This window comes from Paramormyrops kingsleyae, chromosome 9 (assembly GCF_048594095.1).
Source record: "Paramormyrops kingsleyae isolate MSU_618 chromosome 9, PKINGS_0.4, whole genome shotgun sequence".
Classification (NCBI taxonomy): Eukaryota; Metazoa; Chordata; class Actinopteri; order Osteoglossiformes; family Mormyridae; genus Paramormyrops; species Paramormyrops kingsleyae.
This window is the reverse complement of record NC_132805.1, coordinates 8,967,316-8,987,357: the sequence shown is the minus strand read 5'-3', so window position 1 is coordinate 8,987,357 and position 20,042 is coordinate 8,967,316. Positions and strand designations below refer to the sequence as shown.

General features: G+C 48.5%; 1 protein-coding gene across 1 annotated transcript; it reads left to right on the top strand.

Moving 5' to 3' along the window:
- The first annotated feature begins 3,393 nt into the window (after positions 1 to 3,393).
- Positions 3,394 to 18,071, top strand: stk40 (serine/threonine kinase 40). The gene is made up of 11 exons (XM_023821224.2): positions 3,394 to 3,603; positions 6,905 to 7,035; positions 7,501 to 7,586; positions 7,944 to 8,087; positions 8,860 to 9,084; positions 9,192 to 9,244; positions 11,813 to 11,928; positions 13,178 to 13,322; positions 13,718 to 13,837; positions 14,048 to 14,132; positions 14,478 to 18,071. The coding sequence occupies exons 2-11, from the start codon at positions 6,918 to 6,920 to the stop codon at positions 14,697 to 14,699; spliced, it is 1,314 nt and encodes a 437-aa protein (XP_023676992.1). The 5' UTR covers positions 3,394 to 3,603; positions 6,905 to 6,917; the 3' UTR covers positions 14,700 to 18,071.
- The last annotated feature ends 1,971 nt before the right edge of the window (positions 18,072 to 20,042 follow it).

The following is a 20,042-nucleotide window of genomic DNA, read 5'->3' as shown; positions in this document are numbered from 1 at the left end:
CTGCACTTTTTTGTCGAGGATGAGCCGGATACGGCATCCACAGCGCTCATAATGCCAAAGGTCAGGCTTGGCCCCGGAGCCCAGAAAAGCCGCTGGACCGTGTGAGGAACATAGCAACAGGATCAGGCTGTGCCGAGGGCAGGCGGAACAAACCTGGGCAGAGGCCTGGAAGGGGCGGGGTGGGACTGCCGCCGGAGACTTCCGAAAGCACAGGGTTCCTATTTCAGGTGAAGCTCTAGGGAGATACTGGTAGCTGGGGAATAGTGGTGCGTTCCATTCAAACTGGGAACTCGTCATTTCTGAGTGCCTAGTCGGAAATTTCAACTGGAACGCCCTCTGAAGTTGGCGTTCTGAATCGGAGTGTCAGAGGAACCTCTGCTGAATGATGGCTGTATTATTTATTAGCGTCTTGTGTCTTATTTGTGTCTCATTAAATTGGTTGTACATACAGTTCTGTCAGACCGATCTGTGGACATGTTGCTAGGATATTTGTATGTGCAAAATACTGCGTAATGCTTTGTTGTCAACTGGTATTGCTACCAATGGCTAATAGTGAACCTGGCTAGAACTGGTATTGCTAAATGGCTTTCTGACTTGTTGTACTGGAACGTGGTTAACCCAGCTGTGATGTAATTCCCAGCTCCACATTCCAACCTCCGAGGTAAATAGAATGCAGCGTCAGCACTTTCCTCATGGCTTCCTGGTCTGGGGCCGCATCAGACCCCTTCTGATTGGCTCCCCAGCTGAGATCGTTGTCACTCTGACAGCCCTCAGCTTCTGGAGGCCTTGAGTCTCCCTCTCACATCATTCTGAGGTTGCTCACTCCCGCAAATTTTGTGTTCAAGGCCAACAAAGGAAAGACTGGGCACCAGGCCCCTAACTCATACTAGGCTATGTGCCTGATGAGTAACAAATAATTCCTGAGGGTTTGAAATATTTGACTTTATTACACATGTGTTGGGGATCAAAATATCTCCAGTCCAGTGAGTCCAGCAATGCTACCTCCTAGCATTCTCAGCAGATCCCACCTCCAATGGTCGTCCATTGTGATTCCGTTTCCACTCCACCCTGAATAGTATCGTGCAGCAGTAGGAGAAATTGTACTTCAGCATGCCTATGATTACCACAAACTGTCAATCACAGTCTGTTTTTTTGTTAGCCAATCCTGTTGGGCCACAGTAGATGTCAAAAACTTGACTTCTCCCCTCAATACACCTAAGAGGATTGATCTGCTGAAACCCCATGATACAAGCTCTGTTTATTAGCCTGCTCCCTGCTCCCTGATAAAAATGCAGCACTTCAATTAAGTATTTGCCAGGGTCTTTCCAGCCGTGTCCACTGTTTGGCTTGCTTTTACACTCCAGTACAGGGCTATTCGAATCACAGTCCTCGACGGCCAAACCCGCCCCGCTGATTCTCCAGCCTTCCTTTACCCGTGAACCAGGTGTGAAGCCTCTGTGCCCAATCAAAATCAGTAATTATCAAACTACTTACCTTGGAGAACTGAAAACAAGGCCTGGATTTGGAAATGAGGTCCAGATTTGAGGAGCCCTACCCTAGTGCTTTCCATAAGGGCCGTGCTATACTGCTCTGTAGATGATGGTCACCTGAATGAATGATATCTTGTGGTTTTTGCAACAGTTTGTCCAGGTCTCCTCAGGTTCATCTTCACTGCTTTTGCTTCTTTGTCAACATACCAGCCTTCCAGTGCATATTGTCTCTCTAAGTAACCCCGCCTCCGCCCCCCCACCAAAATGACTCATACATTTACATTTATTCATTAGCCACACGTTTTGCATCAAAGCAACTTAAAGGGCAGTCCGTGTAACATGAGCATCAAATAAACATTCTTAAAGAGTATTGCTATTTATGCAGGATATGCTATAACAATAATGTACAAAATACCATTTACAAAAGTACACCAGCAAAAACATTTTAATGAAAATTAATGAAAAGTAAATCAGACTTGATGTACTTCGTGCAACTAATGGTGCCCATATAGAGGTGTATTTAATGGGGCAAAAAAACTTAAATATATTTGTCTCATTTTGTAATAAATTCCGCATATCTGTCTTTTCATTTGCCTTTGTAATAAATTTTTGAAATTGTACAGAGACTTTATGGACACCCTGTATAGTTCACATGCGTCATAGCAATAGCCTGTCTCATTATTTTACTGTACTCTGTAAGTTACACTTAGTTCCTCTGAAAAAAAGTTAATGAGATGCCTGATTCTTTTTTCTGATAGGTTAAACATAAATTGACAAATATTTACAAACAATATTTCAGACATTACAGATTTTCTTGTTTGGCAGATAATTTTTCCTAGAGAAATTTTATGAAACTTCTCAACCAAACTGAAGCTTTCTGCTCCAACAGACCATATAGTTCATTAATGCTCTTCTGTTTTCTGACCTGCAGGGAACTCCCAAAAATAGGGTTGATTGTTTCCACTTCACACGTGTGGGCTGGATAATGTTAATCCTCACACTGATGAAGAAAGAAAAACTTTTCATGTGGCTTAAGTTGTGGGCTCAAAAAAATATAATTTTTCCATCCTCCACTGCTGTGCTGCTTCCCCTTCAAACTGCTTTGAGCCACGAATCCACACCTGCCCACTGGGTAGAAACAGTAAAGTGTGGGCGAGACCACTTTGTGCAAAGGCCTAAATTTGGATCCGATTGCACTTAAGTCAGTGCAGATATCTCTGACATAAAGGTCATGCTACGCCTGAATTAGATTGTGTGGATAGCATTGGTGAGAGAACACACAGGCACCAAAGGAGGTAGTGAAAAGGCTCTAGTGAAATTCCAAGCAAAATTCATTGCAAGAGGTCGTAAACATTCTTGGAATGAATTCTGCAAAATTCCCAGCATCTTACTTAACTTTGAGTGTTTTTGGTCACCACTGCAGTTACTGAGATTAACATTATTTTCTCAAGGGAGCAGTGCCTCTAGATGGTGTAACTAATGGTGTGAGCAGATCTTTAAGCCTGTCCGTCCATTGATACTAGCATTGAAGGAGAATATTAAGAATGGGAATAAGGATGGTTGTATCCATTCAAAAAAAAATGCATTAGCAATTTCAGGCTTGCATGTCTTGTCTACAGACGGGGTACAGATAAAATCTTTTTTACTGTTGCTATAATTTAGTTTTATTCAGGAAAATTACCATTTTAACGTATAAGCAGCCCAGTAACCCCATCTCATCGAATGCCTGTCTTTCCCGTTGAAGCCTCATCATTCTGAAATGCATTGAGAATTCACAGCTTTCCTGCGTTCGTCACCGGCCAAGGACCTCCCTTTATTGGCTCATCTAGAGCCTCCCTCGTATTGGCCAGGCTAGATACCAATTTCTATTGGTCAAATCCAGGCGTCGCTCACGCTACGCGACGTGCGTCATTTCCGTTGTCAGGTGGCGCTGCTATGGAAAGATGTGATCAGCGGGTCAAAAAAAGGAGGCTTTTTCCTGGTTGCTCGTTCGAGTTAATAACAAAACGAGTCCTTACAATTGCCGAAGGACGGCTTCGTTTGGGTGGGAGGGGGGTTAAGATAATGTTCCCGGTGTAGACAGTGTGTTTTATCCGGCTGTTTTGGCTCAAAGGTAAGTTGTTGTCGAAGACCTCCCTTTCCATACAGGGGCTGTACTTTGTTTAAAGGGCCTGTCGGCGATCCCGTGAGGGAGGGGGGCCGGCGGGGGCGACTTCGACACTGACTCCAAAGGTGGTGTTTCTTATTAAGCTATTTTTATTTATTTTATTCGTCTTGCCCATGTGGGAGTGGAGGCGTGCGGACCAGGGGTCGGGATCACTGCGGCGGTTGCGACGCGTCACACCGTGCGCGAGGGCTCGTGCCCTGTTCCCCGCTGCCCCGGCCGCCTCTGGGGCACTTAACGACCAGTGCAAACTTTAAAATCATCATCATTTATGGCGACTGATCACCATCGGCTAGCGTTTGCTATATATGGCCGGAATCAGGAGGGCTTAGGGACAGATGGTGGTTGTGAGAATAGTAGGACTTAACAAAGAGGATGCGTGTTCCCTCTTTCTCTTTCTGCATTTCACTGCCCTTTAAACTTGCCTGGTCTCCCGTGCTTCGCTCGCCCGCGTGCATTGTGCGCGTCGTGATCCCTGCCCTGCGCCTGCTCGCCTTTTCGTTCCCACCTCGGTCACCAGGACACCGCTTGTGTGCGACCTTGTATGTCAAGGAACACAGAGATGCGTCCTTAAAAATAATTTGGGGAAAAAAAACAACTTGCAGAAGAATACCGAAGCATTGGTCGCCAGTGGTTGCTGCTGGAATATAGACAGGAGATGGACCCCATAACGGTGTTTACATGCTAGTAAACGCGTGTGTCGACCGGGACAACAACTGACACTGGCGTTCAGATGCCAGTATTATTACCAGTATTTCCAGTAATAATATAATATCAGTCTTTATATATAATATGCACAGCCCTAAGCGGTATTACATAATGCTATTCATGTTACATTAGCTCAGTATGAATGCGGCCGCTCGCCTCTCCATTGATCAGATGTGTAACGAGTTTTCGGCACACAATTTTACATGTGTGTGAATAAAAGTGTTTGCAGACGTGTGCGTGTTTGGGTGTCACCCCACGCTTTGTTTGCACATTTAGCGTAACACACGCCGTCGCTCTTCGGTATTGAGTGATCATCTCCTTTGCCCGTGGGTTCCTCAGCCTCGGGGCCAGACAAAGTTGTTTCCTACATGCTTTCCATCTTTTCCACTAGGATTTTAGGAGCAAATATGCGGATTTGGAAATGAGGTCCAAATGCGAAAGTGGAGTGCCTGGGAAAAAAAAAACATGCGGGATTTTGCATGGCAATGCCCTGCTTTTCATTGTTGATTACTTGTTTCTGTATATTATATTTTCTTTGATTGCATTGTATTGATTACAGGTTAAATGTCCTGCTTGTTGAGATTCACACTAATCACTGAAATGGTTGATTTAGGCTGAAATGAAGCATAAATCGATGCTGATTGTGGCTTGTTAGTAGGTCACTTGTTTCATTTTCTGTCAGAGCTTTTCGATTGTTTTTTTTTCTTTTTCTTCGTGCCCCCTGTAACTTCAATAGGACACATTCAAACTCCCACCACTGAGCTGGATGTTTGGTCTTTGAGTGATTAAAAACGGATAAGGGGGTGTATCTGTGGTCACCTCTGTTGGCCCCAAGCCTTGTTTCCAGCTATTTAAAGATCGTACATTTTCACTGACGAGGCAGGAGTGCGTCTGTCTGCTGGAAAATGAATCAGATGCATGCTGTGGCTTCACACTCACGATTTCTGGCCTCATCAGTGATGAGAAGCTCTTTGTGTGTTGGGTCCTGTACAAACCTGAGTGTCCAGTTCATTCTATTATTTTAAGAATTATTTGTTATCTCTATTTGCTGCTTTACTCTTGTCAGTTTGATTGCTGTTATTTCTGCAAGGTATGTATTTTAGTTCTCCTGTTCGATGTCGTTTTGTTTCGATGGTATTTTCATGTCCACATTGATGCATTTTCATTATGAAATCCCATACCTTTTCTGCTTTGAATGCAAATATTCTTCACTGTGTCAGATCAATCCTACAATCCTTCCAGTTGTTTTCATTCACAGCTTGCTGTCTTCTGTAGTACATGCATGTCTTCATTCTACTCTGTGATTCTTTAATGTTTTGGAGGTTTGTTCTATTTCAAGACCGAGTGCTGGCGGTTCCATTGCCCACACATGAATCAGCCTAGCGATTGCTCTGTATGTCCCCATGGGCGCATGCTTTCACTGATACGGCTTTGTCGATCTAGTCTGAATGGGGGGGGAGAGCATAACTCCAAGCCAAGAGAGTCTTTGTACCACAGTGCGCAACTGCCAGGGTGCGGTGGGGGCTGTGCAAAGGGCATGCAGGAATTCTTGGTGCGTGTGCAAGCTCAGTGACAGCAGGTTTTCCTGTGGCGGTATCACTATTCATGTGCGCGTCTAGTTTGTTCGAAGTGTTATTTAAAGGAGGTGGCATTTTTGTGGATACTGGGGGTGTTACACCATTATATCTTGTATCTGTAGTGCATCTAGATGCATCTTACTCTGTGTACAGTGAAGGGAAAGTGAGGTGTTCCCCAGTGTTATGGGTGCTGTTCATTTTCCAGGCAGCACACCCTTTCTGTTGTGGATGTTTTGGGAGTTCTCCGTGGTGTCATGATCTGACATCTTGTCTTCCTGACGCGTAATAGCCAGAGAGGGCCTCAGGCAGCTGATTCACCGTGTTGGCTTTGGGCACACTTCCCTGTTACGGGAACAATCTCTCTGCCAGGAAACGGCGGATTTCATCACACAGAAACTTATTATCAGCAAACAAGTGAATCTCTATAGTGATCGCTGCGGGTTGTTTTTAGAGAACCTATGGTGGGAACTGTTTATGTGTTTGGTGCTCCCTGCTTGGGCTGTTTTCAAACTAATGACAACGAGGTTTGGTAATACTTTTAGACTTTGCACAAAGCTCTGTATTTATAGGAAACTGTTTTAAGAGGAAGGAAGTTAAATCTTTCTGTGGGGATTCTCACATATTTTTAGATAAATCTTTGCAGATTAAATCTGCTTTGAACAGCAGAAACCACCCAAATTCCAATATTAGTCAGACTGAAGCAGCAGCATTATCATCAGTCTGTGGAGTTTTGTTACCTGAATTTGATTGCTTGTGCCATTAAACACACTAGTGTTGCGTGTCGGTATGACTGGAAGCATCAGCAGCTCCAATTCGCCTTTGAAGCTGGTAATTGTGACAGTGTTTCTTGTAATAAGCAAACACAGTGGTTTTGGTGGTCTTAAGGTGCAGGATTTTGTGGAGCCGGGGCTCTGGGGCGAGTCTGGCTGCGGCCGAACCCGATCTGACCAATGTGTTCTTTGCAGAGCGTCAACCAGGATGTCCAAGCGACGCGCTTCGGAGAGGGGGGCCGGGGAGCACTCGGCCCGGCCCAGCAAGCTCCTGTGTCCCGGGGTCTCAGGAAGCAATGCCAAGCGAGCAGGACCCTTTATTCTCGGTAAGGATGTGGGTTTGAGGTGGGGAGGGGGGGGATTCTGCTCTCCACGCCGCCTCGGCTGGGAGACTTCGGGTCCTGTGTTTGTCTAACAGGAATCCATGGAATTTCTGCGCTGCACACATTCCCAAAGTCACAGCCATTTTTCTTAGTGTGCAGAATAACTTGCATTGTACACACTGTATTTGTGTGAGATTATTCTCAGTTCACTCGGGCCATCGGCCTGATCCAGGATGACATCGCAACCCTAGTAGTAAATGGTTGGGCTATTTTGGGCTGTGTATTGATCAGAGGCAAAGCAGCAGTCCTTTCGTTCCATTAGCCATTGGCTGATACTTGACGAATGCTCTCCATGTTTTTTTTTTTTTTTGTTTTGTTTTTTTGGCATATTGACTGCGGTGGATTGTCGATCGGAATCCCCGCCGCCTCGATGAGCAAGTCCTAACACGCTGCGGTATTTTCACACAGGGCCTCGGCTGGGTAACTCGCCCGTCCAGAGTATCGTCCAGTGCTTGGCGAGGAAAGACGGCACAGATGACTTCTATCAGCTGAAGGTAAGCAGCCGACGCGCCTTCCCAGAAAGATCCTCGCAGAGGGTCTGGCTTTGCGGCTTATTGGCACAGCTAGAGGAACCTGGAGAGTCCTGCTTGTCATATGAACCTTTGACACCCTGGTGCCTCGTTCCCCAGCCGATCACACTGCCTCTGAGGGCAGAGAGACGCAGCTTTGAATCACTCACAGTTTGAGCAGTTTGTTTGGACAGCCGCAAACAAACAAACTGTCACTCACAGCTGCAGCACCTTCTGGCCCTATCTGCGTTTGACCATTCCGTCGCAGGCCTGTCCCAGCCAGACAAGGACGTGTGGACCGTTTCTCTTGGTCTGATTCCCACCCTGCGCTTCCTAACGCAGATCTTGACTCTGGAGGATCGCGTGGACGCAATGGCAGAGACGCAGGAGGAACGGCAGGGCAAGATGCTGCTGCACACAGAGTTCTCGCTGCTGTCTCTGCTTCACAGTCAAGACGGCGTGGTCCACCATCATGGCCTCTTCCAAGTATGTGCTTCACATTTCCTCCCCCCTTCACGGTTACTGGGGTCAGAAAGATGCGGAGGTGTTGTGAGTCCCCTTAAGACATCCTGGGTTAATCTGACCCAGCAGTCCCTCCCTCGGTAACCTGGTTCCGAAACTCTAGATTTGAACTGGAGCAGCAGAGATGCTGTAGCCTTGCTCTCTCGCTTCCAGAGCCGCAAATTACACTGGTGAGTCACCCTTTTTATTTTGATGCCTTGTTCGTCTCGCATCTCCCATGTTTTTTCTTTTTTTTTCTTTTTTCTTTTTTTTTTTTTTTGAAAACCCTTTTTGAGAAGCGTGTTTTGACGGCCAAATCAAACGGGTGAGTCATGCTAGACCCCCCGTATCGATCAGTTTATTACAAGCGGGCTCTGAGTGGGCCAGCCAATCACAGATGGTCCCGGATCGCTTTTGCCGCCTGTTATTTTCTCAATAGCCGCATCTGTTAACGAGAAGCACTCTGGCGGTCGATGCCGTTCCAGGAAGAGGCTTGCCGGGGAACTGGGGGCCGGCATCCACTCGATCGCCGTGTGTAAACGGCGCAGCCTGATCCCCCTCAGCTGTTCATGCCTGTGGTCTCTCTGTTGCTTCCGCCCCATCTCATCTTCCAGCAGCAAGCTTTGTGTAGAGCGTAGAATCAACTGTGAAGGAGGTGTTCCTGGTGTCTTGTTATGCAGATTGGATGTTGGAGGGGAGGGTGACAAGACGGTAAGGAGGGGAAGTCAGAATTGATTGCATGTGCTGTGCACCCCAGGACAGAGCCTACGAGATCGTGGAGGACCACGAGTCCAACAAGCACCGGAAGATGAAGAAGCGCATCTGCCTCGTGCTGGACTGCCTGTGTGCCCACGACTTCAGTGACAAGACGGCCGACCTCATCAACCTGCAGCATTATGTCATCAAGGAGAAGCGGCTGAGCGAGCGCGAGACCATCGTGATCTTCTACGACGTGGTGCGCGTGGTCGAGGCGCTGCACAAGGTGGGCGGCCCGTCCCAGGATTGGGCAGGCGGCGGGGCTTCGGGTCAGACCGAAGACGCTACCGGAGTAGCTGGTCCGTTCTCACGCTCTCTGTTCTCGCCCTGCAGAAAAACATCGTGCACAGAGACCTGAAACTCGGAAACATGGTGCTCAACAAAAGGTGAGGCTCCTGTCCCATCCTCCCCCACCCACGGACTCTCAGATCCTCCAGAAGTCAGGGTTTACCCCGTGTCGAAATGCAATTCCACAGTGGCTCCGGCCTCGCTGCTGATTAAGCGTCTGATTCACTCCCATGTCTCTATGGGTTGGGGAGTGGGGCGGGGGGGGGGGGGTGTCGTGGGGGCCTAATTAACATCAGATGGCACTTCTCGTCTGGCACTGTGAAGGGACCCTAGTGGGGGACAGGTGTGCTACAGGTTAGCAGCACCTGGGAGCTGACGGGTGTGTTGGAGCTCCGCCCAGCTGGTGTGTGCGGGCTTGGCCGGGCCGCGGGTCCAGCTGGGCGCTGGCACGCAGGAGAGCGCTCTCCCGACCGCCGCCACTCCGGCACGTTTATCCCGGAATATCACTGTGTGCCTGTCGGCTCCTGTAGCCGGTGCCCCCCCTCACCTGGAGGCTAAACGCTGTCACCTCAGCCCAGGCTGGCGGAGCCTTTGTTTCGCGGGGCGTGTGATGAAATCGAAAGCGCCGGGGCAGGGCAGCGGAGCGGAACATGCCGTTCCGGAGAGGACAATGGGCAGGCTTGCCAGCGGCCCCATAGCACTGGGCTGACTCATCCCCTGACGGCCGGTTGCTGACGCAAGACTCTGTTTACTCTCTCTCGCCCGCTCACTCTCACTCGCTCGCTTGGCCGCTCCGTCTCACTTTTCCGCGATTCTCTTCCGACTGCCGGCTGCAGTGGATCTAAAAGTGCAGGGGACCCCCGGTGCCCAAGTATGTCATTGACATGTGACACTACTCGCCCTAGACGCGCTCTTTGCTTCCTCTCGATTTTCACCACGCGTGTGTCCGCGCCTCTCAAGCACTGTCAGACATGCGACTTGACGTTGGGCTTTCGGAAGACCTAGGTAGAGTCGATGTCGATGTGTCTTGGAGGCTTTTTTTTGGGGGGGGGGGGTCCACAGATGGAATTTGCCTGGGGTGACTGTTGACGACCTGTTGTTGGATGGCTTGAAGGGAGGGGGGGCAACACTGACGATGAAAGTGAGGACTGTGTTTAACTTTAGACCCTCAGTGCTTTGCCGCCAATAGCTATTGAGTGGCGTTCCGCTGACAGGGTATTACCCATAAGCACACTGCACACATGCCCATACGGCTTCAAACAATGTACTATTGTTTTTGGTTCCCAAAAACCCAAAAGCTGTGGCAGCTTATTAATTTAAAATGCTTGGTTTTTCCCCTGGTTTTCAATCTGGGCGTGCAGAATTTTGAGCTTCATTCCCGTTTTATCATCCGGAGTGTCATTTGCGATGGTAATCAGTTTGCACTGAACCTTCCAGCCCATTCTGTTGTAAATAAGCGTGCAGAAATGACCTTTTGCATAATGCCAGCTGTAATTGATGCGCATTAGTTAAGCTGTGCAATTATTATTTTTTTCCCTGCAATATTATCTGCAATGCCTGCAGTTGCTTTGCAGAGTTGTAAGGTACCGTTTTAAATTCAGGGACAAGCCCAGCATTTTCTGGCATCTACCAGAAAGGGCGCCCTAGACTTCACCCCTTGTCAGGCGTCTCTCGGGTTTGGGGGGAGGGGAGCTCTTAGCTCCCTGTCGGAGCGGGAAGGTCCCTCAACAGCTGGCCTGGGAAAAAAAGAAATGGGTGAATTATCCCCAAAAAGAGAAGAATCGCATTAGTCCGGCCCGGCTGGGAGATGCGGCTGCGGTTTTCTGTCGGCACAGAGAAATGGTTCCTGTTTGTGCTGCTGTTCAGTGCGAAGCTGAAGCGTGCGATAGGTGACCATGGCGTGTGACAGGTTCACTCACACCTGGTGTAGTGTCTCTTACACCCCCCCCCACCACGAGCAGGTTGTTTTCTGACGGTCTGTGTATGAAAGTACATAGAATGGGGAAGTGGAAAGCTCCAGGTGGTGATGAGGGGGTGATGATGAGGGCTGCTACTGACAGATCTGACCATGAGAGGAGAATAGAGTCTAATTTCCGGTGAGCAGACCTGTGTAACTTGAGGATGGTGTGTGCGCGCGTGTGTGTGTGTGTGTGCGCGCGTGCTTCACACAGGCCATAAAGTGATGTGGTTCTTCTCCATTGAAGCATTAGTCATCCGATCGCATAACCAAAGCCACATGCTGACTTACTCACTCGTCACTGTGTCTTTTGTCATACTATTATTTTCTTTCCTTTCCTTCTCCCTTAAGGATGAGGCTTTTCCCAAACCCCCCGCCTCCCCCTCATGCATGAATGTTTACCCTTAAACAAAGGCCCTAATTCAGCATTTGCAATTCGCACTACTGCTTTTGGTCATCCAGATAAACACACACCCCCCGTTACCGCTTGCTTGGTTAACCTTACTCAGAGTGGCAGGTAGTCTGCCGGTTTATGTGTCGTCTTGGATCAGGGGGTGTCATTGGTTTGATTTAGCAGCTGTCAATTTGCATCTGATGGTGCAGGGTGTGCAAACTGTAGCAAGGTGTCCCTGGTTCTGGAAATTTTCCTGGCCATGTTGTACCAACGGTCCCCACCCCCCCTTTCTGTTCCCCTATCCACGTCTTGTAGGACCCACAGGATAACCATTACCAACTTCTGCTTGGGGAAGCACTTGGTTAGTGAAGATGACCTCCTGAAGGACCAGAGGGGTAGCCCTGCCTATATCAGTCCTGACGTCCTAAGCGGTAAGTGTGGGTGAGGTAGGGTTGGGGGGGCTTTTCCCATAGTCTTTATGCTATTTGAGCTTGTAAGTACACAGTGACTCATCCCATGCAGCACACCCGTAACCAAATCAAAACTTGGAAACACCCAACACAGTGATCATCCCAGTTCTCTTGTCAACACACTGCTGTTTGTGTATCGGTGAAGCAAAGCAAGTGGAGATTAAAAGAGCCCGTAGCTGGTTTTAATGGACTTGGGCGCTCAGGATGAGTCGGTCTTGTGGAGGGACTGGATCCTCATGGTTCAAACCCAAGAGCTTGTGCAACCACTGCTTGCCTGTCTGGGGGAGGGGGGGGGGTGGTTGTGGCTGTCTGGTCGTCCCACGTGAGGTTAGGTATGAGCTTTCGAGCAGAAATGGAGGAAGGTTAATCGACGTTGTATAAGGAATGCAAGATGTGCCCGTAGAAACGTTTAATCTTGATGCAGCACCGTGGCGGAGCACACGTGGAACCCTTGGGGGCCGCGTCTCGGTCTTTCTTGGCGCGCCCAAGTTAATTATATAAATGGGGCTTTATCTCTTTGTCACCAAGAAAAATTGTAAGGAAGATTCATGGCAGTAGTCATAAACAGAGGAGCAAACATGTCTGGGCTGCCCGTTCCTCGGGATGAAGAGAAGGTCTGCCCCGATCCCCCGACATCATGGGAGTGCAGATCGTATGGTTTTTGTGCCGAAGGGGGTTCTGGGGAAGGAAGATAAAATCCAGAAGTAAATCAAGCAAACGTGACAGGAGATGGAGAAATAGCTCTGCGATGAGTCAGGCGTGAGTCACAGCCGGGAGGAGTGGTGCTGACTGGGGAGGGCCCTGCTCCCAAGTGCTCGTACAACCATGGAAAGGCCTTATGGACTCGCTCGTGCCTGGGAGGCCCCTCATCAGTACAACAAATTACAGCCTCAGCGCTGAGGGTGGGACGTGCACAGATATCCCCTGTGATCTACGCGCCTTTGGGTGCTTTTTAGCCTAATCGCTGTTTTATTACAGTTTGATGGTGTTTTGCTGTAGCTGCCGCAAGGAAACCATGCCACTTGCAGCCAGGATTAAGGCTATAATCTCAGCAAGGTTCTGGCTGTCCTGTCTGGCTGAGGTTCTTCACTTTGTTTTTTACGGTATCCTGAGAAAGGGTTCTTTTGAAGATGGCTTGTTTTGGTTAGGTGAGCTTGCAGACCACGCGACACGTGCTTGTACAGGCAGTGATGGTCTTGGTCCCCCGCAGGCCGTCCGTACCGAGGCAAGCCCAGCGACATGTGGGCCCTGGGGGTGGTGCTGTTTACCATGCTGTACGGCCAGTTCCCGTTCTACGACAGCATTCCTCAGGAGCTCTTCCGCAAGATCAAAGCTGCAGAATACACCATCCCAGAGTAAGTCTCCTCCTGATCCAACCCTGCCCAATCCGCTGCGTTCCACCTTTGACCTCTGTCTCTCCAAGAGGCTATTGGTCACTCCCGACATCCTCTGTTAAATTTTCTTGTTCCCCCTGGTTTTGCACATGTTGAATTGCTCAAACTCTTAGTTTGGGAGCATTTTAAACCAATAACCTCTTCAGTACTGAACAAGGAGGCTAAATCTTTCAAGCTGTGTCGGCATTTTTCAGTTGAGTGGTTTACTTGCACGCAATCATGAATCTAGATAACCGTGGTCCTGTTGGGCCACATTAAGAGACTAGTATTAAATATGAGGAATTTGAACATCTGCAGTTTCTTCACAATTCTTTACTGCGCCTAAGCAGCTCTGTTCCCCCCCCAAAAAAAAACAGGGATGGCCGTGTGTCGGACAGCACAGTGTTCCTGATCCGAAAGCTGCTGGTTCTGGATCCCCAGCAGAGGTTGACTGCCACTGAGGTGCTAGAGTCCCTCAGTGCCATCATTGCGTCATGGTAAGGGTTCCCCCTGGTGGATAAAAGCAAGCACTGCAGGGGTCAAAGTGTCAGCAGCTATGATTTTCAGGCTTAGCTGAGGGACCCTGGTCTGTGGCCCTTAGGGCTACAGTATCTGCTAGGTGAAGCTTTTAGGTAGCTGGGTACGTGTAGTTTTTCAGACTGAGGTCACTGCAGGATTTCACCCTGGTCTTTGTCCGTGTTCCACAGGCAGTCTGTGTCCTCTCTGAGTGGCCCCCTGCAGGTGGTGCCAGACATTGATGACCAGGTGAACCACCCCGAGCATCTCCAGGAGGTGAGTGGCTTGTTGTGTTAAGCTAAGCTACGCTAATCCTATGTCTGCCTGCTTTGCTGTGCCCTGTATCACGGGGTAAGACTGTAGCCCAGAGGACAGGAGGATAAGCTGGCGGTCAGCCCATTCTGTTTAACATATGGCGTGAGAAGTTTATAATGCCGTGGGGGGAGGCTGGCTGTAGGCCGTGTGGTGAGCGGCGGAATTGCATGGTAAAATCCCGGGATGTCATGTGAGTTTACACTGTAAGCAAGCGACGCTGTTGAATATAAATACGGAAGCGAGTGTTTGCTGATGTCTGCAGCCCCGTGTTTGGAGGTTAGAGTGCGTCTGCTCTCCCTTCCCCAGGCCAAGGTCACGGAGGAGTCCTCGCAGTACGAGTTTGAGAACTACATGAGGCAACAGCTGCTGCTGGCGGAGGAGAAGAACACTATCCACGAGGCCAAGAGCTTCCTGAGCAAGCGGGCGTACAGCGGGAGCGTGCCGCCCGTTCGGCGCCTCGGCCACGACGCCCAGCCCGTCAGCCCGCTGGACGCTGCCATCCTGGCCCAGCGCTTCCTGAGGAAGTAACCCCCACCCCCTACCCCCCACCCTTCTCCGGTACCCCTACTCGGAAGTCCCGCTAGCCACTTACTCCATATTCAGCCCTGTGCCGCAGAGAAGTATGCTCTGGCCTTGGGGGCGGTTGGGGTTTTGGGGACGTGGGGGGGGTGGACCCGAACACAGACTCCGTGCCTGTCTCCATGGAGGGGGCCAAAGGAGGGCTCGGCAATCATGACCTAGACTGGGGTGAGGCCTTCGCTCCGCTCCCACCCCCCGCCCCTGACTACGGACAGCGTGGACCCCACCCCCTGCCTGCTGTCACGCTCCCCCTAGGAAGCTAAAGGCCCCCCAGCCCAAGATCGGCCGCAACACCCAGAGCAATAGAGCGTTCCGCAGCGGAATCGCGTAGCAACTGGTCTCCAGAGCTTTTACAGGAAGGAGACCACCCCACCCCCCACCCCCCAGCTCTCAACATTGTCCTGCCACGTGCAGAAACCTTTGTGTGTGTGTGTACATGTTATCCCCCAGATTTCTTTAACCAAAACAGTCTGGATCGGTCCTGAAACTGACTTTCAGATCTACCTCTTTCTGTCTTTTAACTGAGGCTGTTTTCAGTTGTCTCTACGAGGACGTTGTGAATCTGGCCTGGAGAAGCATTACTTTGATTTTTTTTTTTTTTTTTTTTTAAATATCCCTGGTGCATAAATATAGTGTGGAAGGTGACCCTTCTGTGGCACTCTCCCTAAAATCTGAATAAGCTTGACGTTTTTTTTCTGTCAGTTGATAAACGTAGCATTTAATTTCCTTTGTTTTTACCGCCGACCACATCTGTTCTGGTCACTGACAGCTTCTGGTTTCATAATAGCAGAATGCACGTTCTATCCCACCTGGTAGGATTCTAACCCTCTTCGAATTTAGGCAGCTATCCTCACATGCCCCAATCAGGGATTCCATGGTCTGGACTGAGGTTGGGTATCGGTCGTTCTTCAGATATGTTATGGGTGGGCGTTGAATCATGTGACTTTCAGGCATTGTCCAGAGGATACCCAACATTACTAAGCATGGCTTATTTCTGTACTGTTTCCAGTTTTTTGTTTTCTTTTGAACATTAATCAGCCAGCATGATCTATTTTATTTGTGATATTTATAGCCAAATACGGAGCTCCTTTGTAAAGTTGTGGTTTGCCAAGGAATGCGCGTCGGTCTTTGTTGCTTTGTGCTGTTTGACAGACATTCCTTTGTTCTCTCGCATCACGGTACAACTGCAGCATGCTGATATGAACGGAATCCGTGTGGCAGCGGCATGGCGGCTCTTCTCCCTGCCCCCACGGTGCCCCCACACGTCTTTGTAGCCTGGTCTCCACAGCCAATGCGTTTCGAACCCGGTGCCTTTCTCTACCCATCCCTGGGGCCAGTTCCCGTCTCGGGTGCTTAGAGGTCGAATCTCCGGCGAGGTCGCCTCCCGATCTGGCCTGCTGTTTTGGACCACTTAAGTAGCACACTGGGGGGTGCCTTTTCCCCTCCACCCTCAGTCATTAAAAATTGTGGGTCTAGGGCAGGGTCAGCCACTTGGGGGAGGTGCTGGTGCAGTGCTTGTGAACCAGAAATACAAGCAGGTGCAGCATCTTCCTGTCCCACCTGCATGTACACACAAGCCGTACTGTAGTTCTAACCCATCTTGTGATTGTCCTTTTCCATGTTTTGTACCCCTCTTGCCATAACTAAAGTAATTACAACTTTACAACTCAATAATTATGATTACTTACCAGTAGATTAATATCCTGTTAATTTAAGGCTTCTGTTCGGTGAAGTTCCTGTCCGACATTAGTGGGTGCAGTGATGATACCTGAGGGGTTCGTTCACCTGGGTTCCAGCATCAGTACAGTATCTTCCAGAACCCTTGATGCTAACCACTTAAGAACAGGACACCCTTGTAGTGGTCTAGCTTACCGTAAACTCTGTAATATAGGTATATATGCTTTAGTGCATTTCCGTGACAAAGCAAGACTGACAAAAAAAAACCACAAGTAGAAAGTATAGGCTCTTGTGATTTTTTTTTTTTTTTTTTTTAATGTTATTTTTTAAAAAAGAGAAAAAATTCTCCCCCTTTTTTTGTCTGAAGCTTCTGATTATATTTATTCATTATGTCATAGACCTTTTGGTGTTGTCCCCTCCACCCTCCGCGAGTGTTAAGTGTCAACTCCCGTCGTTATGTCTTCATTAATTGCTGTGATTTCCGCGTTGACTTCAGTTATTTTTTAAATTGTATAAAAAGCTGGCCACAAGCCAGTGGTTAATTAAGCTACACTAAAAGTCTGCGTAGATCTATTTTTTTAAGGAAATATTTCGCATGATTTGTAGAACGTACCAGATTCATTTTGGTGCCGCACTCTGTTAGCGTGTGTGTATGTATGTGTGTGTGTGTGTGTATGTATGTATGTATGTGTGTGTGTGTGCGTGCAAAACCTGACAGCAGCCGGCAAACTTTGTGCAAACTAGTGACTTGCCATCTTGCAAAAAAAAAAAAAGAAACCTAGTATGTAGGCATCCATGCCCCTTTAACACAGGGGTGTGTGCTCATGCGGAGTTATGCTGCCACCTAGTGCTGAAGCTGCGACATGAACCTCTGAGTACTGAGCAGTATTGTAGGTGTGTCTTGGCCAGAGACACTTTATTGTTTTTTTTTTTTTAAGAACCATGACCACAAATGGTCATCCTTTCAAACCACCCAGCCATGAGTGTATGCCCCCCCCCCCCCCCAAGCAGACTCTGCATAGGTGCAGCCTGCTTTAATACCATCTTATTCACCTACATACACACACATGCACTCCTACCCCCATCTGGAGAGGACTGTTGTGTGCTCACCCACCCCCATAAGAAACATCACGTCATATGTCAGTCGAGGTGGGGGACATTTTTGAAGCACCTTTTTACAGCATGAGAACTATGTTGTTGAGCTCCACGTTTAAGATATGATCTTTGCATGCTTTTGACCTGCAAGGTATGGCTATGAAGTCTGACTAAAGAAGAGGACTCTATGGATTCAGTTTGAAAATACACTGCAAAACCTGGGGTGTAGGGGACTGCCTCTGTGTGAGTAATTTGAAAGGATGTAGCTATGTCAGGGGTGGGGCATTTAAATTTTTTTTTGCCCCCCCACGCCCCTTTTGCAATGTAACGTTGACATGCCTCGTGTTTAAACTGGAAATCGGATTGTGACGTTGGAAGACTAAAGCAGACGGGTTTTAAGCGCAGTCTAGTAAAGCCACTCGGTTGGTATCAAAGCTGAAACTGGGTTATTGTATAGAGATGAAAAAAACAAATTTGTATAAAAGACATATTTTTGTACTTCATCAAATCTCTACATGCATGTCAGCAATAAATAAATAAAAAATGCAACTTGTCAGTCTGATTTTGTTCAAACTTCAAAATAAATAAAGAAACCGGCAGAATGTAATTCATGGTAACCTACCAGATCCTGTCCCAAACGGTCAGTCCGGTTTGGTATGCCTCTTCCTTTTTCCAGTAGGGGGAGCTTTTTCTCCATATTAAATGTTTAAGGTTCAAAAACTGCAGTGGTGGGTTAGTTTTAAATATTTACCCCGTCGGTCTGACCCACTTGCTCCTGTGAATGCCCTACAGTTTGGCCATTCTCTTTTCCATCTGCTCACCTGCTTGTGTGATGCACAACGTCTAAGCACGGTTCCAGCTTCTACCTCTGCATTAACTTGTCCCTGGGGTGCTGGGGTGGTCCGCACTTAATGTTTAGCCTTGCGTGTTTATCGAGGTGCAGAAGCTCTTCCTTGTGTCACGCTAGCAGGTTTGTACCAGTGACATCACCCTTGGTACCAATCTAGAGCCACCGGCCAGCTGCTTTAGATGTTCTGTCGCTGGCGGCGATGCCCGAGAACAGATGGGCCCCCAGCCGAACACCTGGCAGCTGGACCCCATAACGGACTCCCTCTAATCGCTTACAGGAGCAGCTAACATGGGCCAGCAGCCGGCCCCAGCTTCGTCTGTTTAGTGTCTCATCCTGTCATCGCAGGTGACTTGGCGGTTGATAATGGGTTAGGCTTGCGTCTGGCTGGTAATGGGTCCATTCATCGCAGACTGAATTCAGCATCATATGTTGGTACTTAAAGTGGTTTTCCTCAATTTTTTTGACACTCCATCTACCTTCAATACTGTTTACCCAGAACAAGGTTATGCCGATATACTCAGCATGAAATGTAGTCATGATCATGTTTAATATAGATAAATGATGAACTTACCAGCACTTCTCTAGATGTTTTCATTGGTAAATGCCCTGAAGCAGGGCTCTTAAAATCGATCAGAGGCCTGTAGGAGGTGAGTGAGTTTCACAACCACCATCTTTCTCTCTGTGGTCTTGGAGAACAACACAGTTGTGACCTTGTGATGTCACTTGGAGGCCTTTCTCCTGTTCAACTCAAGCCATGTCGTGCGCCCCAGTCCCAGGGAGCTCCTCTCGGCCATGTCTGTGCTCTGAAGCCTGGGGGTAGACCTGCCATTTTCTCACGCCACCAGCAGGACTGCTGGACGGCCCACCATTAAAGCAGGTCTCAGTGGTCCCCTTCCTTTTCTTTCAACACTTATGTCTTTCAGATGTAATAGGACTCGAGCTTTGAGCTCAGGGTGGAGTGTGTGACTTCATCCTGGGGCTTGACGACAGTTTGTCCCAGATGTCTTTCGCTGAAATATGCCAGGGCCTGTTTGCCCAACCCACCGCCTTTGAGTGCATTGCAGCTGGTCATCAGCATCTGTGCCCACCAGTTGGGCCGGTTCACACATGGAACCCCCTCAGCCATGAGAGTCGACCCCACCACCACCCTACCCCTGACCCCAACCAGCTGGGGAGCAGTAGACCCTTCCCAAATTCCTGCAAGTTTTTGTCGATTATCCTCGCTTAATATTGGCGCGCTGTCTCACGTTACGTCTCTGTTACGCTCTGGCATCTGGCTCAGCTGCTCCGTGTGCAAAACAGGGCAAAAAAGCATATTTATTTCTGTTTTGGGGTTGCTATGACTATTTTGGTTATTGCATGTGCATAGTCATTTTAACCCATGTAAATTGCAAAGTCTTCCGTTACTTGTCAGGTCTTCAACCTTTGGCAGGAATATTCCACCTGTGTTTATTTTAGAGTGTACTCTGAATGTGTTTGTAAGTTCTCCAAATGAATTGGTCCAGGGAGCGGAGGGAGAAATCGATTCTTGATTCTCCTCACCTTCGGTCTGACCTGCGTTGCTGGACTGCCACTGTTGCTGCTCTGACTTTTAATTTGAAACAGATTCTTTGTGACCCTGGAGCAACACACAAGGTTTCAATATGGCCTACAATGAAGCAGATACACAA